This window comes from Nilaparvata lugens, chromosome 10 (genome assembly GCF_014356525.2).
Source record: "Nilaparvata lugens isolate BPH chromosome 10, ASM1435652v1, whole genome shotgun sequence".
In the NCBI taxonomy this organism is placed as follows: Eukaryota; Metazoa; Arthropoda; class Insecta; order Hemiptera; family Delphacidae; genus Nilaparvata; species Nilaparvata lugens.
The window spans coordinates 14,357,207-14,382,648 of NC_052513.1; the positions used below are offsets into that span (position 1 = coordinate 14,357,207).

A 25,442-nucleotide genomic window follows, 5' to 3' on the forward strand; every position below is an offset into this window, starting at 1 on the left:
CTCCGGTGTGCATCCCGCCTTAAGGTCTTTGATAACCGTACTTGTGGTATATGCAATCTATTTGAATGATTATTATAGTAATAACCAAATGTACTTATGCATCCTATCTACACTTGTTGAGATATGAGTGGGCTATACTATTGATTGAAAATATAGGAAGATTTGACAACCCATTAAAACTATAACACTTTTGTGACAGGTGTAAATATTGAATGATGATAAACTATTAACGATGGTATCTTTTGTTTGCCGTTTGACAGGTTTTTAGATGGATCATCGTCCAGTTTGGCTGAAAGTAACTCGAAGTCAATGTGGCGCAACAAAATACTTGAGGAACTCAAAGATCGGCGAATCATAGAAACGAGGGGATATGAGAGCTACGAAGTTGTTTCTAAAGTGTGAGTGTATTAAAAAGTGTAGTATATTAATTGTTGTCTTTAGTGTATATTAAATGATTGTCTTTAGTGTGTATAGAATGTGACATTGGGTTTAATGTATTGTGACGTTTTTAACATGCTTCGTTCAGGATTTATTTGAGTGAAACTACAAATGAGAATTATATTGATTTTTTTTAACGACTTTAAACATAATACTTGATGGCACAGACTAAACTAAACAGTTAAAAAGACACAGATAACAATGTTGTTTGTTAAACTCTATTTTGATTGTAAGACTTACTATGAGATTCAATATCACTTACTACAGTACAATCAGCTGATAGTCAATCAATGGACCGTTAATTCACAGTAAACATAAACTTACACTCTAACGGAACAAACGTTATTTTTACTCTTACTCAGAGATTAACAAACATTGACTTCCACAGATAAACACTCTTTTGAACTTCACCGAACTCAAATACCACAAAAACAGAGCTCACTTGATCAAAACACTACACGTTCACTGTCCCTTCACTCGCCGCTCATATTCGTTCACTGTCAACTTAATACTCAACACTGACTCACATGTCCAAGTTGTCCCTCTTTAATACTAGAGTCGAACTTTCTAGACCATTCCAGAGACGCTTCCTTGTTTACTACCTGTCAATCAAACTTCCAAAGAATGCTCTCGTATCATCCAGAAGTCCAAACCCTTCTACTGATGAATGAGTAGGAAAGGGATAGAGTGAGAGAGACTGAGAGTCTGATGTCATCCAGCTGGAGACAGTGTGACTTGTGTCCCTTTGTTCTATCTCCTAGAACTTCCACCCATTCCCCCTGCCCTGCACATTCCAGTAGCTTGGCCTCTTTGTCACTGTATAATTTAATTTGTCAAGTATCACGTCTTTCACTATGAAGGCAGACACTTTTCTTACCAGTCTGTTTGGTTAATGATTTGATTCCCCCATAAATTGTACACAATTCAGACATTTGTAGATTTTCCTTCTGTTTTCAGCTCTTCATGTGTAAAGAGCATCGAATGCAAAGTGTCACTTCCCGGCAGCTCCACCATAGAAGAGTGTGTTCTGGAACTGGAGTGGACCAGCAATGAGGCTGACGAAATCGAGTCGGGGACGCTCAGTGTTATTTCAATCGACTTGAAGCATACAAAGGTGACTAACTCAATGTTTATTCTATATTGTAATATTAAGTTTTTGCGTGTAAAATTTCACATTGTATGCCGTTTTATTATGCACTCGCCTATTTACCTTTTCTACAGAAACTATAGAGTGGTCCACGTTATAATGGCAGTGAAGAAAGGTAGGAGAACAACGTTGGTGCTTCTCTGCCTTGTCACTGTCTTCTATAGAGGATAGCTGATACTGGTATATCTCATGTAATATCAACTGTTCATTCTTGTTCAAAATAATCAATTTATATTTTATTCACCAAGGCAATATTATATTCTTCGATGATTCAGTAATAAATTTCAATAATTGAAATTGAATATTTCGTTAAATGGATCTCCACATTGTTGAAAAACAATTTGGAAACGTTTCGGAGCTGAAAAAGGATCTGTTTTGTCGAATGATAGAGAAGGAGAGCTACACCAATGTAATGAAATACTGCCATTATAACGTGGACCTCACTAAATCACTTATCAATCATTCTAAACCCTGTAATAAAAGGTTGTACTTCACACTGTTATTATCATCTATATAATTATAAATTTAAGTTGTAATTATTCTAAATATTGATATTTTTAGTAGTAGATAGTCGTAGTATTAGAAGGCTTGTGACCTCAGTAACTACATTTTAGCGCTAGTTTTGTAATCAATTTTATATCACCATCTCAAACATGTTTAGTACCTCGAGATGCAAATACTCAATTGGCATTGCATTTTATTTTTTAATAGTATTTTCCCATGTTGCAAAATTTGTATTGCTTTTATTATGTATTTCTAAGATGTTGTAATTTTATATTTCTGCCAATAAACACTTTCAATTGTTTGTTTGCTATTAGTAGAAGCCCTGAATCAATTGTGTTAGTTTTCTATTGGAATTGAAATATCGAATATTTAAATTTGTTGAACATTTTTCAGAGCCAATTGTCGATCAGAGAGATAACAGCAATAATGAACGCCAGTGAGCCAGGGTCCCCCCGCCTGGCCATTCATACAATCAGGTCCACCACTAGAAAAGTATCTCCACTGAAACTTCATTTTTCTGGCGATGTTGAATTAGACGATTGGACCGCTAATTTGACTTCAGGTAAGTCGGATCGAGATGTTTCTTCATCCTAAATAATATTCTTCTTGAAAATCTCTAACATCGCCCTTAGTAGGCTCCTTATCATTGCAATCGTAGAATTTTTAACAAAAGTGAAATTTAACGTCACAATTCTCTAGAACTGGATTTGCCAACAGTTGAAAAAATAGAATAAAATGAAAAATTTCCATTGTTGGAAAGTACTTTTTGATGAGAAAATTTTATGAACTAGAATTCTCGTTTTCTATTTGTGAAAGATAACTATCTAATAGTCATTTAATAACATTTGTTTTCCGACAAGTTTATGTGTTTTTTGCATTTATTCCTATCATTCTTCCTTTGTATTTCAGTATGTTGTCAGCACAACAAACTGATTGGAGCTCCGGCTCAAGGCTCCTTATGGGCCACTTCCAAGTTGGGCGAGGTCTTCAATTTTGACTCTTCAACATATCAGGTACCAAAACTTTTCGAATATTTTATCCTTTTTCACTGAAATATACAATAAACATGGAACAATCTATCAAATTGATCAATAGCAATATTGGTATTTTGTTATTTGGTTGTCTTTCAACTTTTTTCAACTTTCTACTTCGAGATCATTGTATTTTCAAATTGATTAATTGCAATAATATTGTTTTGTAATTGAGTTGTCTTATGACTGACATAAATTGTACACTTCATCAGAATGTTTTCAAATTGATCAATAGCAATTGGTATTTTGTGATTTGGTTGTTTTTCAACTGTCTTCAACTATGCACTTCATCATTAAACATATGTTCAACATCAGTAACTAATTCGTGATTGGTTGTTTTTAGACTCATTAATTGTCTCCTTCATTATCGACATGTTTTGAAATTGATCAATAGCAATTAGTATACTGTGATTTAGTTGTCTTATGACTGACATAAATTGTACACTTCATCAGAATGTTTTGAAATTGATCAATAGCAATTAGTATACTGTGATTTAGTTGTCTTATGACTGTCATCACTTCACCTTTGAATATTGTTTGAATTAATGTCTTATCATCACTCTTAATAATAAATCACCACTTTTCGTAATAAATTATTATCACTAATATTAAAAAAATAAAAATAACTAGGTAATTCAACCTTTGAATATTGCTGAAACTGGAGTATAACAACCTTTTTTAGTAATAAATTCTCTATGGGGATTGGTTGCCAGATTCAACCTTTGAATTTTGTTCAAATTTGTGTCTTTCCATCCCTTATAATTATGAATTCTCATCCTGTGGTTTGGTTGCCTGATTTAAGCTCTGAATATTGTTCAAATTTGTGTCTTTCCATCCCTTATAATTATGAATTCTCATCCTGTGGTTTGGTTGCCTGATTTAAGCTCTGAATATTGTTCAAATTTGTGTCTTACCACCACGTTCAATATTAAATTATCATTATGTGGTTTGGTTGTCTGATTCAACTTTAATGATTGTTTCAATTGTTCTAATAACTTGTTTCAATTCATGTCTTTCCATCCCTTATAATAATAAATTATCATCTTGTAGATTGGCTGCCTGATTTAACCTCTGAATATAATTCAAATTTGTGTCTTACCACCTCTTTCAATATAAAATTCTTATTATGTGGTTTGGTTGCCTGATTCAACCTTCGAAAATTGTTTCAATTTGTGTCTTTCCATCACTTTTAGTAATAAATTCTCATCCTGTCGATTGGTTGCCTGATTTAACATCTGAATATTGTTCAAATTTGTGTCTCACCATCATTTTTACTAATAAATTCTTGTCCTATGATTTGGTTGCCTGCTTTAACCTTTGAAATTAGTTAAAAATTTTGTCTTACCACTACTTTCAATATTAAATCTCCAACGTGTGGATTTGTTATCTGATTCAACCTTTGAATTATTTTCAAATTAGTGTCCTAATAATAAATTATTATTCTGTAGTTTGGTTGCCTGGTTTTACTTTCAAATATTGTTTATATTTGTGTCTTATCATCACTTTTAGTAATAAATCCTCATCCTGTTGTAACATTAAATTGATTGAACAGTGGTATCCATCATTTGTAATAAATGATTGGTGACCTGTTTGGTAAGAGTAATAAAAGGGGGCGATCCACCAGTTCCCAGAAGGGAACACTGTAAATTGTTGTTGCGTAGCATTTGATGGTAGAGCAAAAGCAGTTTGTTTTTTTTTATATTATCAACTAGATGTTTTTTGGAATTTGAAAGAAAAACTTTTTTTTAGGAGTCAGATTTATTTTATTTAAAAGAAGAAATTTCTGTGAGATTTAAATGTGAATTTCAACATATTTTGGTTTTATAAAATTAGTTATGCTACAACTATTCTAATACAGAACAATTAAGGAAAATTATGAAATTTTGAGCATTTAATCAATTAAAAAAAATTAAAATAAACTTGTTGCCAATGATTTAGACAGAACGTTAGACAGAAATGTGTTGGACAGATTATTGTGTTTTTTTATTGAAACAAGTTATATGACAGTTTAAAAAGCATTATTCATTCATAATTAATTTGGAATTTCTAAAATCAAAACAATATTGAAAAATAAATTGAATGTGGAACGATACCGTTATACTGTTGATGTCCATCCTAAGTTGCCATGGTCTGAATGGAGAACCAGGGGATGTCCATCCACGGGTCAGCTCGGTCTGTCTCAGGAGGTAGGCGATGAAAAAGTGTGTGAAATTATTCAGAAGAAAAGTGGAAAGCTTTTTCCACTAGCTGGCTGGAGGGGAGACTATAATGCTAGCCCCACTCTGTCAGCCAAAACTGTCTGATCAGCTTTTAGTTTTTAAAGTTGGAAAAAATTATTTCTCTTCTTAAAGAAGGAACTGATGTTTGGGGGTTTGTCAAACCTTGTGGTTCATGACACTGTTGATTGGCTGCATTGATGTAAGCCTGATTCAGTGTAGACTGATTGAGGTATTTGTTGAAGGAAAGCCAACGGAGCGGCGAAGAAGAGGATTTCTGTGAAGAGCATTCAGTGAGGAGTTTGCCAACGAGTGCTGAGGCTCTCATCAGCTGGCAGCTAGTCAATGGCTTCACCCCCGGGTCGAGGCTGTGTCTCACTGGAATCGTCGACGAAAAGGCTGATAGGTATACTATTCATGAAATCACTTCATTTATATGAAACTTGTTTTTTTGAATACTAATCATTTATACATTGTGGGCCAAGCCACACGAAGAGTTTCTGGAGTCGGCAGGGCAGAAGCTCTCCGATTGGGTGGTTATCAGCTGACTTCCGAATGCCAACCCAACTAGCCAGATGTAGAAAAAGATCTAGCGTGCCTAGGAGTGAGAAACTGGAAGAGACTGACTAATCTAAGAGATGAATGGAGGCGAATTGTTGAGGAGGCCAAGTTCCACGCAGGGCTGTAGCACTTCGTAAGTAAGTTTCCCGAATGCCAACCCAATCAGCCAATCGGAGAGCTTCCTGGCATGCCGACTACAGAAAACGCCAGTGCAAAAACCCCTGAAAAAAGCTTTATGAGGCTTGGACCTAGGAATGGAGTATTAGGGTGGGCACACACCAATTAGTCAAGACAAGACTAGTCACGATTAGTCACAATACTTCATGTAGTTGCTTATGAAGCAACACACACCGATTAGTCATTGCAATTAGACATGTCTTCATAAGCAACTATGTGAAGTATTGTGACTAAACGTGTCTTGTCACAAGAGCCTTAGGGTAGGCACACACCAGTTAGTCAAGACAAGACAAGTCATCATCAGACACAATACTTCACATAGTTGCTTATGACTTAACACACACTGACTAGGAATTGCAATTATACATGTCTTCATAAGCAACTATGTGAAGTATTGAGACTAAACGTAACTAGTCTTTTCTTGACTAATTGATGTGTGACTAATTGACAAACACCAGTTAGTCAAGACAAGACAAGACATGATCAGACAAGTTTAGTCACAATACTTCACATAGTTGCTTATGAAGACATGTCTAATTGCAATGAATATCGGGGACCGAGCGTCGCTCTGGAGTAGAAAAGCATAAAAAATTATTACGAAATATAATTTCTTCTTAAAACCTAATTCGAAAATGGAAAACACGAAGATTTCAAATACTTATGGAAAAAGTGACGAAAAACAGCTGTGCTGTGCTTCTAGAATTAAGTTTGTTTTTTTCGGTTCTTTTTCAAATTATTTCTTTAATATATGAATCTTCTCTATTCAAGTGATAATAATGTGAAATATCTGTTCTATTTTTTGTTTTGAAGCATCTAAATTTGAAAATTTACTTTGTGAACATATTAGTGGTCTGAAAATTTTGCGAAGTGAAAAGCTACAAGACTTAACCTATTTCGGACTATGTGTAACCATATCTAAATTGGGGAAAGGATTAGCACAAGGTTACCTTATTTTTCCTCTCCCTATCATTTATATGATGTATACTTATTATATCAATCAATAGAGAATAAAGAATAAAGAGAATGACTTATCAGTGTGAGTTGTGTCATAAGCAACAATGTGAAGTACTGTGACTAAACTTGTCTGATCATGTCTTGTCTTGTCTTGACTAATTGGTGTGCGCCTAGCCTAACAGTCGTTATATTCGTATATTAGGTCGAGTGCTACATAAAAAAAAGGAAAAAATATTATTACAAGTAAAAAATAAATACTTGAATAGAATAACAAAATAAAACATGCAGAATAAAGTTCAGGGCTATGATAAACACATAATACAAACTTGAATCGTGAAATTGCAATTATTGTCATGACTGAACACCATTTTCTCTTGTTAACTTTGTTAACAGACGATGTTAACGATGTTAACAGACTGGTAAAGATGGAACGAGATCGCATTCCTCTTGAATTTTTATAATTTGCACGTGATTTTTTCAGGTTTCAGGTGGATTTTAGATGCGAACAGGTTGGCAAAGAGGATGAGATAGCATTGCACTTCAATCCGCGACTAGGTGACGAGGTGATTGTGCGCAACACAAAGACTGACGGCGCATGGGGCCACGAGGAGCGGGAAGGGGGCTGCCCCCTCTCCCGGGGAGGAACCTATGTGCTAGACATCTACTGCTGGGAGGAAGCTTTCAAGGTGAATCAAGTAAATTAATTTCTCCGCTCTGACTCTTGATCCGTGTGTGAAGCAAGTACTATTATCATCCTGATATACTTCAATAACTATAAGGTGTTGAAAATAAATATAATTCATTCCTTAATATCTAATAAAACTAACATGAAAATTGAAAAAGGCAATATCTTGTTCTTGGTATCTTGAAAGAGATTAAGACTAATATATTTCGAATATAAGCCATATAACGCGTTTTTGCACTGACGGTCGACGAGTCGGCAGGGTAGGAAGCTCCTCGATTGGATGATTATCAGCTGATTCCCGAATGCCAACCCAATCAGCCAATCGGAGAGCTTCCTGGCATGCCGACTACAGAAAACGCCAGTGCAAAAACCCCTGAAAAAAGCTTTATGAGGCTTGGACCTAGGAATGGAGTATTAGGGTGGGCACACACCAATTAGTCAAGACAAGACTAGTCACGATTAGTCACAATACTTCATGTAGTTGCTTATGAAGCAACACACACCGATTAGTCATTGCAATTAGACATGTCTTCATAAGCAACTATGTGAAGTATTGTGACTAAACGTGTCTTGTCACAAGAGCCTTAGGGTAGGCACACACCAGTTAGTCAAGACAAGACAAGTCATCATCAGACACAATACTTCACATAGTTGCTTATGACTTAACACACACTGACTAGGAATTGCAATTATACATGTCTTCATAAGCAACTATGTGAAGTATTGAGACTAAACGTAACTAGTCTTTTCTTGACTAATTGATGTGTGACTAATTGACAAACACCAGTTAGTCAAGACAAGACAAGACATGATCAGACAAGTTTAGTCACAATACTTCACATAGTTGCTTATGAAGACATGTCTAATTGCAATGAATATCGGGGACCGAGCGTCGCTCTGGAGTAGAAAAGCATAAAAAATTTTATTACGAAATATAATTTCTTCTTAAAACCTAATTCGAAAATGGAAAACACGAAGATTTCAAATACTTATGGAAAAAGTGACGAAAAACAGCTGTGCTGTGCTTCTAGAATTAAGTTTGTTTTTTTCGGTTCTTTTTCAAAATTATTTCTTTAATATATGAATCTTCTCTATTCAAGTGATAATAATGTGAAATATCTGTTCTATTTTTTGTTTTGAAGCATCTAAATTTGAAAATTTACTTTGTGAACATATTAGTGGTCTGAAAATTTTGCGAAGTGAAAAGCTACAAGACTTAACCTATTTCGGACTATGTGTAACCATATCTAAATTGGGGAAAGGATTAGCACAAGGTTACCTTATTTTTCCTCTCCCTATCATTTATATGATGTATACTTATTATATCAATCAATAGAGAATAAAGAATAAAGAGAATGACTTATCAGTGTGAGTTGTGTCATAAGCAACAATGTGAAGTACTGTGACTAAACTTGTCTGATCATGTCTTGTCTTGTCTTGACTAATTGGTGTGCGCCTAGCCTAACAGTCGTTATATTCGTATATTAGGTCGAGTGCTACATAAAAAAAAGGAAAAAATATTATTACAAGTAAAAAATAAATACTTGAATAGAATAACAAAATAAAACATGCAGAATAAAGTTCAGGGCTATGATAAACACATAATACAAACTTGAATCGTGAAATTGCAATTATTGTCATGACTGAACACCATTTTCTCTTGTTAACTTTGTTAACAGACGATGTTAACGATGTTAACAGACTGGTAAAGATGGAACGAGATCGCATTCCTCTTGAATTTTTATAATTTGCACGTGATTTTTTCAGGTTTCAGGTGGATTTTAGATGCGAACAGGTTGGCAAAGAGGATGAGATAGCATTGCACTTCAATCCGCGACTAGGTGACGAGGTGATTGTGCGCAACACAAAGACTGACGGCGCATGGGGCCACGAGGAGCGGGAAGGGGGCTGCCCCCTCTCCCGGGGAGGAACCTATGTGCTAGACATCTACTGCTGGGAGGAAGCTTTCAAGGTGAATGCCTAAATAACACTTTCAAACTTTCTTTTGTTAGGTTAGGTTAGGTTAGGCTAGGTCTATTCATTTGTGGATACAATTACAAATCATAAATATGATTGGGAAAGAATAACAGACATCGCCCAAAACTATTCTATTCCCAAATTTTGATACTGAATAATAACTATGTCCAAAAAATAAGTTATGTTCTCACTGCTGGAAGTTCAAATTTAATTTTCGTCCAAAAATGTATATGAGGTGAAATTTTTGAATTTAGAAAAGTTTATTTGAGAAGTTTTTATCATTTTTGATTAGTGAAAATCCCTTGTTACATCAACTTTGACCCTGTTGCACAAAAACCTGCTAAATTTAACGGTGATTGAGTTTTTGGATTAAAAGAGCTTGAACTAATGAAATTCAACACTTTGTGCCGGTTGCACAAAAGCCGGTTAAATTTAAATCGTGATTAATCCCACGAGATACAATCAGAGAAGCCGTCTTATCAAAAATACCTTCTCTGATAGGTTACAGTGAAATTAATCACGGCTAAAATTTAACCGGCTTTTGTGCAACCGGGCCTTTGACTTGAAAGTAGCGCCTTTAACACTTAAAAGTAGCATGAGTGCTGCAATTAGTTGTGTTTTATATAAAGTATAAAGGGTACCCACTAGTGATTTCTATAATAATCAAACATTAAAAGTACAATAATAGCCTTATTAAAATACTACTGAATAATAGGTTATGTTCTCACTGCTGAAAGTCAAAATTTTCGTCCAAAAATGTATATGAATAGAACATTTTAAATTAAGAAAAGTTTAGTTGAAAAGTTTTTTTTATAATTTTTTATTAGTGAAAATCCCTTGTTACATTAACTATTATATTTTTATGATGTATACAAATTATTTTGTTTTTTCAATTGTTGTGAAAGTGAAGAAGAATCAATAAGTTATTATTATTTAATTTATTTTTTAGCATAAAAATAAAGTGATAATTAATTGAAAATTAATGTTGCAGACAATACAGTAGTGATAATGTTTCTCGACTTTTTCTAGGTTATGATAAACGGCACAGTGTTCACTCACTATGAACACAGACTGAAACCCCACCTTATAACACATCTCACTGTTAATGGCTCTACGGAGATTGACACCGCCATGTACTACTCGAAAAGGGTATGTTTAAGATCTACTTCTTGGCTAAAAGATACTTTTCGCAAACAAAAAATATTAATAATGGTTGTAAACTTGTTAACTCATTAAGTCTCACCATATTAATACTTTCCAAAACTAAAAAAAGTTGATATTATTCATGCTTATTTAACAATGATAACACATAATCATAAAACATCATTAAAGGGTCACTCTCTCCAAAAGAGTTACTCCTGCCTCGCACGAGATGGTGCTCCCAAAACGTGAGTATTTTGTAATATACTTACCAGTGCTTACTAACAGAAATTGTGCCAGTAATAGACTTTATAATTATTATCAGTTACCCTTGTGCGAAGCGCTGCTCACGTGAAACGTGGCACAAGTCAAAAATGTGAAACTAAAAACTGAAATTCTAGTTAAAGTTATCAGTTTGACTCGATTGAAACACATAATAAATGCGACCATACATTTATTAAACGGGTTTAATGGTAACGCATTTCCGAGAAAGTGACCCTAATTGAATCGTATGTGTTGAATGGCACATGAGGATATAACTAATATGCTAGCTATTTAAGAAAAAATGACAAATCATTTTTATGAACACTCTGAGGATACACTCATTAAAACACACTATATTAAAATTGATTCTTTGTTTATCAATTTTGCAGGTTATATTGCCTCTGAAGGAGATGTTCTGGAGGCAAATGGGCGGTCATCTGCAAATAGTTGAAACTTGCAACAAGGGTGTGACTTGGGGCATTTCATTCGATAATACGCCTTGGGTCTACACCAGCGGGTGGGGTGGAACATTCTTATCTGGTAAATACATCTTTCTATCAATTTCAGCACTGATGTAAGTGATTATATTTCAATTATTAATTTTTCATTAAAAAATACATCAATTGTTATTGTCCAGAAAGCCATTTTGAAAGTAGCTCTAAAAAAAAATCCTCGTTTCTCAACTAACATTCTCTTTGAGGAGAGTGAGGTCCTGACTGTAAGACAGCTCTTCATTAAAAACATTTTAATACATTTATTCTCCAACATGAACATTCTTGGGCCCATTACACATATGCATCAAACGCGGTATGCTGTTAACACTGGTATTACAGTTATACCCCTCCAGAGATCCCTTACACAAACAAATTCCTTCTATATTTCACATGTTCTGTACCGTAACTTGGTTCGTCACTTCCCACACCACATAGTATTTCAGGACGTCTCAAAATCCTTATTTAAATTGAAATTGAAGAAATTTTTAATACAGCTGGAAGTGGACAATTCAGAAAACATCATCACAACAAATTATACCTACCTTAATTGATAAATTCGCTGGTGGTGACAACCTGACTACTGTTCTTGGAATCTGTATGCATCATTACAATAATTAACCTTTTTATTATTTTTTTGAGCTATCCAATAATCCTCTGTACGTAATAATAATATTAAATAGGATTCTGAATGCAGCAAAATTAGTGTTTCCTTTCTTTCTAACAAACTTATAATATGCAACTCTGGTTTGCGCACAGGCATTTTTTGCCCATGCAGACCATTTTCTAAAGATTTACTTGGCTTACTGTATTCATGAGGTTGATTTTATTCTTTGTTGTTGTTTTATATTGATAATGAGTACATAAGATTATTACTTTGTATGTAAAGTGCATTTTTTTAGAAATAAATATCTTTTGTCTGTCTGTCTGTCTGTTGTTCAACAACCCTAGATTTTTGCAAGCTTCTATATTTTTACTGAAATTCCTCAATTCGAGACAGAATCAATTTTGAGTTGTATTGCCTTTCCCGCAACTACAGAGAGAAACAATTCCAAATCCCGTAATTCAAGTTTTTGGAAAAGTTTTCGTAATTCGAGTTTTATGAAATGAGTTCTTGATTCTTCTTCTGAGTTGAAATGATTCCTTCTATTCGATTTAAATCAATTATTAACTATGTAAATTACCGAGATATTGCATTTATTAAAATACTAATGAATGAATAATTATTATTGAAGAAAAATCCAAATTAAACGCAGTAAATCACCCCGATGACTTGAATCACGTGTTTACCCTGTTGTTAATATTTGCAGTAGCAGAAGTCTTCGGGGTGATTCACAGCATTTAATTAGGATCAACATTTAATAATAATTATAAACTATGTCTTAAAATGTCATAAACTATGTCTCTCATGAACGATGTCTGTATTATGATTTTAAATTGTGTTGTATTGATGAATAAATATCTGGTTTGTTCAGGCCATGAACAGAGCGTGGACAACATACACGCGATGACCGATTCGCGATATTTCTACGTGTACGAAAACCAGCGCTGGAACCCACTGAGCGGCTTCACAACACACGGCCTGCCCACTGATAGGCCCATGTGGAGCGACTCCACCGGACGCAAAAAGCGCTCAAAGGACACCGCCAAACTCCTCTCAAAACACTGGACATGGGTGAGCTCAAAAGTCAAATAAAATCCTTTTAGAAGGATATCATGAAGGATGGCAAGAATCGCATTGAGTACTAGTTGATTATCAATTTACAGACTTATGCCCGTTTCATCTGTTAAATGTAATCACTGTTGAATAAATTGTAACTTTAGCACTTGAAATTGTAATTGTAACTTGAGACTGTAATAACATTCTCATCTTGATTTAACTTAAACTCATACTGTTGTTATGCAATTTGTGCACTCGTTCTGGCGGATGACGTTAATTTAACCACGGTTAACACGTTATTTAGTTTTTTAGTTCTGGGTAGTAATTTTATTTTATTTTCTTGTGATAAGATTTCTTTGATTTATTAACGTTTGATTTGTTACGTTGTTAAATTTAGGCAACAAAGAATTGAATTGAAAAAATAGATATGACCTTTCTGCAAGCGCTTGATATCAGCTGTAGCTCAATTTGAAAACTGTATGCTTTGGTGTTGTAGTTGACAGACTGGGCAGTGGACTATCATATAAGTGGCGGTGTGGACAAGGATGGGTGGACTTTCCATCACGGCAAGAATCTCAAGTTGTATGTTTTACTGTTGCAGTTGACAGACTGGGCAGTGGACTATCACATCAGTGGCGGTGTGGACAAGGATGGGTGGACTTTCCATCACGGCAAGAATCTCAAGTTGTATGTTTTACTGTTGCAGTTGACAGACTGGGCAGTGGACTATCACATCAGTGGCGGTGTGGACAAGGAGGGCTGGCAGTACGCGGTGGACTTTCCGGCCAGCTATCACGGCAAGAAGCAGTTCACGGACTATGTTCGGAGACGACGCTGGCTGAGGGTGGCAAGGCTCAACGTCAGTGGGCCCTGGCAGGAGATCGGAAACACGAAACTGGTGGATGTGTCGCTACAGGTATACATAGACGCCAAACATCCGTAATAGATTCCGGATTAGTCTTTTAAATCAACTTGTTGAAATGGCCTGTATTGAAAAATAGTTCTCCATCATTTTATATATTTGAAAGAATATAACGTTGATGATTTCAATACCACTATATTTGTCCAAAGATTAATTCACATTACAGAACCAGGTTTCATGGTAGCACCTACACATCGTCTGCTGAATCAATGTTGTTACTTTCCTTGCCCTACTACCATAGGTAAGGAAAGTATTGCTTTCCAAAAAAAATTAAGGTACCCCAATTTCAAGTTTTCTATACGTTTCAATGTCCCCTGAGTCCAAAAACATTATTTTTGGGTGTTGGTCTCTGTGAACACGATATGTCTGTGAACACGATAACTCCATTCCTAATTAACCAATTGACTTGAAATTTTAAACTTAAGGTCCTTATAACATGAGGACCCGACAATAAGAAATTCAATAAAATTCAATTCAAGATGGCGGAAAAAATGGCGGATAATTACTAAAAAACCATGTTTATCACGTTTTTTTCAAAAACGGCTCTAACGATTTTCTTCAAATCCATACCATGGATAGCTATTCATAAGCCCTATCAACTGGCATGAGCCTGATTTCTGGGAAATTTCAGGAGCTCCGTAATATTCTTGAGAAAAATGGCGGATAATGACTAAAAAACCATGTTTTTCACGGTTTTCTCGAAAACGGCTCTAACGATTTTCTTCAAATTCATGCCATGGATAGCTATTCATAAGCCCTATCAATTGGCATGAGTCTCATCTCTGCGAAAATTTTAGGAGCTCCGTAATATTCATGAGAAAAATGGCGGATAATCACTAAAAAACCATGTTTTTCACGATTTTCTAAAAAACGGCTCTAAAGATTTTTTTCAAATTCATACCCTGTATAGTTATTTATCAGCTCTATCAACTGGCATGAGTCTTTTTCCTGGGAAAATAATGGGGGGTCCACTCCATCCTTGAAAAATGGACTTTGTATCCTCCTTCTCGTGCATGAGGTAGGTAGAGCAGTTTATAAAAAGAACAGTCATAGTCAAGATATTTCATCTGTAGAACAGCTGTTTTGACGACTTTTAAAAAATCATCGAATTCCACAATTTACACAAAGGAAAAAGTACTCTGAAAACAATTATAATATACACATATACAGTAGTCTGATCGTAGTTGCAAATATGTTGCCGCAAATCGTCATTATGTTATTCCCCTAAATTATTCTCGTTTGAGAATGAGGCTTGCAGTTCAATGAGCAAGGAAAGTTGTGTGAGTGTACCACACCAGATTTTTTTCATTGCCATTGAATTGTTATTGAACAATAACAAACACATTAGTTCAGCTGAAGATGTGGTAGGTGTTACCATGACACCTGGTTCTGTAATGTGAATTAAGTTTTGAATCTTCTATATCTTCTATACCATAAATGTAAAGCAAGCTTTGGATTCAAGCATACACGATTGACGTCGTCAAACCTGAACTAAGGCATTGACCTGAGACTGACTCAATTTGCTGTTTGTATTGTTTTCAAAATTTCAGTACTTACTGGATGAGTTAAGTAAGCACGCTGTACTCAGGATCATTAGTAGCGTCAACTATAGTAAGGTCCACGTTATAATGGCAATGGAGAAAGATAGGAGAAAAACGTTGCCGATGTCTTTTCAATGCCTTCTATAGACGTTAGCTGATAAAAGTTTATTGATGTAATATTAACGGTTCATTTTCGTTTAAAATAACCAATTATATTTTATTAAGCAAGAAATTATATTTTTCAATAATTTTATAATTAATTTCACTTATTAAGATGGAATATTTTGTTAATTAATTATTAATTATACATTTTTAAAAAAACGATCTGGCAACATAGCAAAGAGAGAAGGAGATAGCGCTATCCGCTTTGTTGAATGATAGACAAGGACAGCAATACCATTACTAATCAAAAACTGCCATAATAACGTGGACCTCGCTAGCGTTCACTAGCTACTATGGGAATGCGGGACTGGAAATGTCATTTACATTTGAGTCCTGGACATCTCCAATTCCGTGTTCCCGTATTAGCACACAGTAGTGACCGTTACTAATGTCCCTGTGTGCAGCGTGCTCAATGGCATTGGTTTGAAAAACTGTTAGCTGAGTTTTTTATGTGAATGACAACAAATACTATTTGAGTGATAATTCATATTAACTAAAAGTATAGAGTTCTTAAACAAGATAATAGAGGTTTTGATTGAAATCACAACAATATTAACTATCAAGTTGAAATGAATTTAGAATAATTATTGATTGTGATTGTACAAAACATGATTGATTGAATAGCTGCCTTTATTAATAACCTAAGAGGGCGAAGTTAGGGCACAGCCAGCCCTCTCTTACATTTAACCCTCAACATGCGTATATTTAACTACAGTTGAAGATGAAATTTCAACTTTCACGGAAAACTCAATGCAAAATTGTTCCTTTCTTCTGCAGTCTACCAACAGTTTGGAAACAATCTGTGTTTGGGCAGTCGGCCTTAACGGAGATGCCTTGTTCAGAAAAGGAGTCACCAAATCATGTCCCGCTGTAAGTCATCAACTGATTCAAGATGTTATGTACTAATCTACAACTTATTTATCTGTGGTTTAAATGTCACAAGAATTTTATACAGTTCAATTCTACTCTAATTAACTGAAAACAGTGTCAAATCTATATATCAATAGAAAAAAATATAATTATCCAAAGTAGCAAACTACGCTTTTTATAGATTACAAAATTTCGTTTTACTTCAATTTCTGTTCAAACATTTAGTGCCAATCCATACTAGAATCTTTAACCAACAAATGTGAAAAAATCATTGGTTCAATTTGTGTTATTCATAGATGTTAATGTGTGTTACGTGGGATCTTGAACCTTGAGATTAGAAGTTGCGGAGCATTGGTAGTAGTCATGACAATAATAATCTCAACTAACTTGAAAAATATGGCTTTTTATTGTTGAAGAGTCTCAAAATCCAACTAAATTCATTCATTTATTGATTCAATGATACACAATTATTCATTAAAATAATTAAATGTCCTTATATCTCAAGAGCACTCGTATCTGAAACCACAGATATCCGGTTGCACAAAAATCTGTTTCTAGAGGTAATTATTTATTAGTATCACAGCTTTATCAAGAATGCAAAATCTTATATTTGATGAATGGATTTTTGTTTTCAAACAATCTAGACTTATAAAATTCGGGACTCAAGCTATTCAATTGTCTGCTCAAAAGAATAAGGTTATGTGGTTGTCATAGGCTATTCTTGTCTTCAATTACTAATGTACTTGTAAAAGCGTGTCCCTATACTAGGGAGGAATGTTGCAGTGCATTTACACTTTGAATTAATACAAATGCAATACACTTTGCATAGAAAAATGTTCATGACATGTTACATGCCACTTGACCTCTGCTCAGATTTGTGGCTTCACGTAACAAATGACAATAATAATAATTCAGAATTTAAAACAAGTGTTCTGTAAGTTCATTCTATCTGAATATAACTGTCATGAATAGCTTGAATCTTATCTTGTATTTCACTCTCTAACAACATTGAGGCTCGGTTGTACAAAAACCTGTTACATTTAACCGTGGTTAAATACCATGAGAGCCAATCAGAGAAGCCTTCGTCTCAGAAAAACCTTCTCTGATTAGTTCTCTTGGAATTTAATCATGCTTATAATTTAACAGGCTTTTGTGCAACCGGGGCCATAGTTATATTTTAAATACCACGAGAGCCAATCAGAGAAGCCTTCGTCTCAGAAAAACCTTCTCTGATTAGTTCTCTTGGAATTTAATCATGCTTATATTTTAACAGGTTTTTGTGCAACCGGGGCCATAGTTATATTTTAAATACCACGAGAGCCAATCAGAGAAGCCCTCGTCTCAGAAAAACCTTCTATTATTAGTTCTCGTGGAATTTAATCATTATTATATTTTAACAGGCTTTTGTGCAACCGGGGCCATAGTGTGGTATAAATTACTAATTGCTTGGATTACAGGGTGTTACGTGGGAACATGTTCCGTGTAACCAGACTCTGTGTAGCATCAGCTGTGGTCACGGCAGCCAAGTGTGGGCTGTAGCCAAGGACGGGTCAATCTACTGGCGCTTCGGAATCACCACATCTAATCCTATCGGTGAGATTTTTTCACAGACACTCGCCCTAATTATAATTACCCTAAGTGTGTATATTATAATTAGTAACTTGTACTTCTTAAGAACGATTATGAAATAAGACAGTATTTTCTGTATCTCAATCAGATCAGAGTGGTCAACATACTCTTATATTCTTATTCTATTCAATTATAGAATTGTTTAGTACTACTTCTACTTCTTTATCCGTACAATCATTTATTTACTTACTAATCAATATCGGGGCACCGAGCTTCGCTCGTTATTTTCATTTATTGATAAACAGAACACAATTCTCTAAAATGATCGTGTTTATATTTTACAGCTGGCTTTACGTCAGCTTATGAATTTCGGGGATGCGATATTTTGATTTTCCACAGAATCACTCACTCACTTTTTACTATCCACAGACGACGAAAGTCTCAGCTGTTTCAGCCAAGGATGAATTATCCTTTTAATGTCGTTCAGCGAGTTTTCCCAAGGATGAGACCTAGAGCAATCGAATTTTTATATCATAAACCTACTTTGTTCCAAATTTCGTGAAATTTGCGAGATCCGTTGAACATAAATAACCAGATACAAAAATATAAACAGATATACAGTAATTGCTCGCTTAATATAATAGGATTCATTTATTTACAAAGTATTAAAATTCACATCAGCCGAAAGGTACAACAGAGCACGGTATATAGAAGAAGAAGGTATTTTCATCTAAATACCGAGCAACAGAGTATTACCCAAATATGTCTCCTTTAAAGCTTGTAAAAAGTTCAAAATCTATAGAATTAAATAAAAATTCTCAAGTATCCTTTTTAAAATATGCTTTATCAATTCACCACAACATGTTTCAACAAAAAAAAAGGGTACTTGAAATTTTTTATTTTATTTTAACAATATTGTAGTAGTCCTATAAGGAAAAGTGAATATTAAAAATATAATATTCATAAATACAAACAGAATATGCACCTGTACATCAATACATATGTACCTGTAGAGATAGAAAATAAAAATCCAAGTATCCTTTTCTAAAAAGGGTAATTTTAAGTAAACAATTCTAAAAAATAATGGTAATTGTTAGTAAACAATTTTGAAAAAAGATACTTAGATTTTTATTTTTTATTTCTATTCAAGAGTAGCCTCAACGAAAAAATGCAATATGTACCTGTATTCGACCAGAACAAAAATTTTAACTACAAAACCAGGCTTTTGAACTAATTACACTTGTAAGAAATTTCAAAAAAAGAAACAACCAATTATCAAAACAGCATAAAATCTTAATTGATATGAAATAGTCAAAATGTACCTAATTTCAACAAATTTCCACTCCATCAAAACCAGATAAAATCATTTTCAGTCAGCAGAAACCGGAGGAATTCGTATTTTTTGAATAGCGTATGTGTATATGAAATCTCAAATAAGGCTTTATTGGAGAGTACGATAGATGCAAGCATTCTAAAGGCACTCCAGTGTTTAATGTTAAATCGGGGTTAGGCCACAGACACAAGCTCTGTCCTAAATTTGTCAAAATATTTAAATTCTTCAAACACTAAATCAACACAACAAAACAAAAACTTTACAATACTTCGAATTTTCTCTAATTTGTTGATTGTAGGCGAAGTGTGGGAAACGGTGGAGCCGCCCAGCGGGTCGACAATCAGCCGCGTTTCGGTCGGCAAGCATGCCGTGTGGGCCCTCGACACTGACAGTCGACTCTACATCAGGACTGACGTCACACCTGTCTTCCCCGAGGGCACGCGCTGGGAGGTCATCAGCGACAAATCCACTGGTAAGCTTCCACATTTCAACCAGTTTTTGTGCTAGAATATCAACTATTTTCAATATCCAAAGTTAAAGTCATCCAATTTCAAAGTTGAGACACTTGAGCTAGCTCCGCAGTGCAGGCTGGATGCTTGTCTGACTCGGACTAGGTGCTGAGACAGCAAATAATAGCAGCGTTGGTGGGAATGCGAGGGGCCGCAGTAAGCTCTTCCACCCAGCAATGGTCGGCGTAGTTCCGCCTAGCGGACAGACGAAAATCAATCCAGTCGGTTATTTGATCCCTCCAGCCAGGCTCAGCCAAGCAGCCGAGACAATAGAACAATAATAATAATAATAATTCGTTTATTTCACTGCATTTTTACAATAATTGGTTATACAAATACATACATTAAACATAATGGTTGAACATTACAATTGGTAATACAAATACATACCTTAAGCATAATAATTGAACATAGATAATAATATTAAGCATGTAACAGAAAAAACCACAGTGCATCCCTCTTTAGGCTAAACCTGCGATGAGGGATGTCTCGCTCTCTACTCTAGTTGAGTCAACTTAATTACAATACAATAACAATTTTGAGGTATCAAACAATAAAGTAAATTTTATACAATAATCAGTGTGCTTTTCACAAGATGGGATTACGAATCTTTAACAATAAATTACATTTGAATGAAGACAGCAAAAAAATGTAAATAATATTACACCTCTATTAAACGTTTTTTTTCATAGAAGCGATTAAGTCTATTCTTAAACAAATTGTAACTGGGTGCATCTGATATATCTGATTGCAGTTTATTGAAAAGTCGTGGTCCCTTAGCAAAAGCATGTAAGGAGGCCACTCTACTTCTTGTGAAGGGTTCTTTTAATTTATTAGCAAGATTTCGACGAGTAGAATATACATGTTCATCCATAACTGGAAACTCTGAACGTCTTAAATACACAAACTTCAAAAGATTTATTTCAAATAGGGTATCAACACTAAAAACGCCAAATTCTCTATACAATACTTCGGTTGGATATCTTATGGGTCTCTTTAAACATATTTTTATTATTCTTTTATAAAGAATTATGAGAGGTTCAAAATTGAACTCCCACAACTTCCCCAGGATACAATACCATAGCAGATAATTGACTGCATCAGTGCCAAGAATACCATTCTTAATTGATAGATAGGAAGGACATTCCTTAATTGAACGAATTTATAAATTAATTTTCTAAGTTTTGAACAGATGTATGAAATGTGCGAGCTCCACCGTAAATGTACATCCAATACTACACCTAAATATTTTATTTCATTTTCTTTCTCTAATGTAGGACATCCACAGCTGTTGTATGGACTGGCACAATTTATATTATGTGATACTAGTTTACAGTCAGTATTATCTGGAGGCAATCCAGAGGACGACAATGAAAAGGGAAGAAATCTAGTTTTTTGAATATTCAAATGTAGGAGACTATTCTTTAACCAGGACTTGATAACATCAAAGCATTTATTAGCTCTCTGGAAGGTGATTGGCCAAGTTTCCCCCCAAACTATAGCAACTGTGTCATCCGCAAAAGAGTACAAGGAACAATTCCCTAGATTTATATTTAATAAATCATTTATGTATATTAAGAAAAAAACTGGCCCAAGCACTGTTCCTTGTGGAACTCCAATATTCACATTTAATAGTCCACTTGTCTTTTTATCAAGCCTAACTTTTTGTCTTCTACAATTTAAATATGACTCAAAGAATGACAATGCAATACCTCTTATTCCTATTGCTTCCATTTTATCCATTAGAATTCTATGGTCCACTGTGTCAAATGCTTTTTGTAAATCCAGAAATATTCCTAAGCATTTGTCCCCATTATCTAATTTGCTCAAAATTTCTCTTGTTACTCTAAAAATTGCATCGGATGTACTCATACCTTTTCGAAATCCATATTGATTACTGAATAAAATGTTGTGTTTTTCCAAATAGGATACCAGCCTCGACTTTACACACTTTTCAATTACTTTGGATATACTTGAGAGTAGGGAGATAGGACGATAGTTACCAAGTTCAGTCCTACTACCACCCTTATAGAGAGGAATAACTGTAGCTATTTCCATTTCATCTGGAAAATACCTCTGTTGGAAGCAAAGATTTATAATATGCTTCAACGGGTCACATATTGCTGAAGAATTTTCTATCAGACATTTTGAATAGATTCCATCTACACCCGGAGCAGTACCTTTTTTAAGCCCCAATATGTTATTTCTCACCTCACAGACAATGGAGTGGCGGTCTTATTCGCGTTCATCAGCAGTTTTCTTTCTCACGATTATTTTGATTTTTGTGTTGCCTATAAACTCCAGTCACCAGTAAAAAGTTTCCAGAAACGTGGTGTACTACCATATTAATGACTTTTCATGATGATTTTTAATTATTTAAAAACATTGTTGACATTCTGAGCCTTCAGGCTAAACTTGGGGTCGCTGAGAACGAATCTGCAATCAGAATTTCTCTATCACGAAAAATAACGTAAAAAACCCAGCTGTTGATCTTCCGGCAACCGTTAACAGTCATCCTGCAATGCGGCCGAAACACTTCCAAGCCAGACACCCATCTCAAATGACAACAACGCCAAGCGGTGAGAAACCATCCTGCACTGCGGCGCTAGGTTTAGGGTAGTGTCATACACGTTCAATGGTCTCTTCACACCTAGTGAAGTTCATGTTATAGTGGCAGTGGTAAAAGATAGCAAAACAGTGTGCCGATTCTCTGCATTGCCACTGTCTCCAATAGACTGTAGCTGATACCAGTATATCTGGTCTATGAATAATATTGACTGTACGTTCTTGTTTAAAATAATCAATTGTATTTTATTCGTTAGGAAAAAATATTTTTAATTGATTAAATAATAAATTTTCATAATTGAGATTAAATATTTCGTTAATTATATTTCTACATTGTTAAAAAACGATCTGACAACGTTGCGGAGCTGAAAAAGGATAACGCTATCTGCTTTGTCGAATAATAGACAAGGATAGCAACATCAATGTTAATCAAATACTGCATTATAACATGGACCTCACTATAGGAAAAAGTTGAGACACTTAAGGCCTTTTGCACAGTCTTAAAAGAAATTAAATCAGCTGGTGGCTTAAACTCAAAACGAAACACATCATAACAAACTAGACTTGATACGGATTTAATCCAGTTTAAAATGAAATTTTGTTTAAACTGTGACTGTGCAAACGGACGTTTAACGTTGATCTACGGTTAACACGTAGGCATGATCGCATTTGATATGTGATATGTGGTCGCGTTTAAAATGTGTTTCATCCCGGGTTTTAACCAACTGCTGATCTATCTCCGTTTAAACCGAGATGGTGCATATGAGCCTTGATCACAATAGGTGCGCTTACGTACAACATTCTTTCTTGAATCAATTTTTTGTCTGTCTTAATCTCTTAATTTATTATAATATTATGAATGTTGTTATTTTATGTTTTTATGTGCATGAATTCATTGTATATTTATATTGTATATTGTATGTGTAGACTGTAGATAGATGAATGAATAAGATTAAATATTGAAAAAATTAATGGTAAAAATAGGAACTATTTGAAACCACAAAACACAAATATACCTCTCGTATTGTACTCTTCGTTTTTCCTCGTATATCGTTTCATTCAATTTCAATAAGTATTTCAAGGAGTATTTAATATTATTGTCTCTGTACTCCCTACAATAGTTTACAGATCACACTGTAGATTTATGATTGTTATTTATCAATTTTTGCTATTTCTATAGGAGGTTTAAGACTGTTTTCTACTACTTTTTATGTTATGTTTATTTGTATTATATTGACGATATTCATGATGTACCTGTACATGATTATGAATAAAGATTATTCAATTCAATACTGAATGGTTTCAACTATTTATCACTTTCTTTCCATTTTTATAGTTAAGGGTTAAATTTGTTGCGTATATTTGTTCAGATTGTGGCTTCAAACACGTGTCAGCATCGGGCGGAGAGGTGTGGGCCATTGACTGTACGGGAACTGTCTGCAGACGGTCTGCGGTCACAGATGAAAATCCGGCCGGTACTTGTTGGCTCTCTGGTCTACCGGTAAGCAAGCATTCACCAAGAAAGCATTATTTGTGAGCGGTTTCATGTCTATCAGTCATGTATCCGACCGTCGACATAACACTGTCAACTATACAGAGTTAGTAAACAATTTTGAAATGGTTGAATATTTCTTTCACAAGGATATTTTGACTGTAGGTCAAATGTTTCATTGGGGATCCTGCTATTCGAATTGAAAATAACTACTTTTCTGTCGCTTCAAAATTTTGAAATTTTTGATCTTTAGAATAGTGTTATTTGTGCAACTAGTGCGCAAAGTGACAGTTTGCTGCACCGAAAGAAACGTTTACTTTGGCTTCTTGGGAATGGCTTCTTGAGTGCAGCGTATTTGACATTAAATTTTTCCTACAGTTACCATTGAATATGAAAAGTGGGTAATTATGGGTAAAATGATGGCTGAAATCCATTAAATGTTTGTGTGTGTGTGATGCTGTTATTAATAACAACCTTTATTCATTTAAAAATTAATAATCCAATTGAAGTTGAAAATTTTCAGCCAAAGTTCTCATTTTTATTCATTCAAGAATCAGAAAAAATACAGATGGAACAAAAAATTCACATTCAAAATACACGCCAACAGCTTGTTGGCTGAACCGAGCTGCAAGATGGCTGAAGACAACAAGATGGCTGAACCGACAAGCGCGCGACCTAGCGGGAAGAATCGTACCTAAGTTTGTTTTATCCAGCTAAAAATATTACTGAAACACGATTCAGAAATTTAGACTTTTGCTCAAATTACCAAGAATAATGCTCTAAGTAAACTGAAAAATATTTATAAAAATAACATAGACAACAGAGAATATTTATTGTAGTATTGTTATGTTTTTTATTATTTTTATTTATATGAATATCGAACGGTAATCATTTAACCTCAAAATTCGAGTTTTATAATGTATATATATTTGTTACTTTTCTCATTTCTTGCAGTTGAAATAATAATTATCAATAGAAAAGAACTATTATTTATTATTAAATGATGAGAATTCGTAAATGATGATTATTTAATTATGATTTAGATTAACATTATTCTTGTTTTGGATTTCTAGATAGGGATTTTATCATAAATGTAGGGTAGCCATTAAAATGATACTTATCTAAATCTAACCACAGTCATTGTTACCAACTTAATTTTTGTTTTCGTGCACTAATCCTCCATATAACCCACCAACTATTTTGTGTTGCCATGTTGCAAATCTGGAGTGCAGAA

General features: G+C 34.5%; 1 protein-coding gene across 1 annotated transcript in view; it reads left to right on the forward strand.

Annotated features, from left to right (window-relative positions):
* LOC111050504 (tectonin beta-propeller repeat-containing protein) overlaps positions 1-25,442 on the forward strand; it is a 55,171-nt gene that overhangs the window by 15,648 nt on the left and 14,081 nt on the right. Inside the window, exons 10-23 of the mRNA XM_039436385.1 lie at positions 261-398; positions 1,396-1,552; positions 2,483-2,651; positions 2,999-3,102; positions 5,582-5,742; positions 7,510-7,714; positions 10,720-10,839; positions 11,484-11,634; positions 13,061-13,260; positions 13,952-14,161; positions 16,648-16,740; positions 18,198-18,333; positions 19,941-20,114; positions 24,087-24,217. Of these exons, the coding sequence (XP_039292319.1) occupies positions 261-398; positions 1,396-1,552; positions 2,483-2,651; positions 2,999-3,102; positions 5,582-5,742; positions 7,510-7,714; positions 10,720-10,839; positions 11,484-11,634; positions 13,061-13,260; positions 13,952-14,161; positions 16,648-16,740; positions 18,198-18,333; positions 19,941-20,114; positions 24,087-24,217 (2,149 nt within the window). The remainder of the gene's footprint in view (positions 1-260; positions 399-1,395; positions 1,553-2,482; positions 2,652-2,998; positions 3,103-5,581; positions 5,743-7,509; positions 7,715-10,719; positions 10,840-11,483; positions 11,635-13,060; positions 13,261-13,951; positions 14,162-16,647; positions 16,741-18,197; positions 18,334-19,940; positions 20,115-24,086; positions 24,218-25,442) is intronic.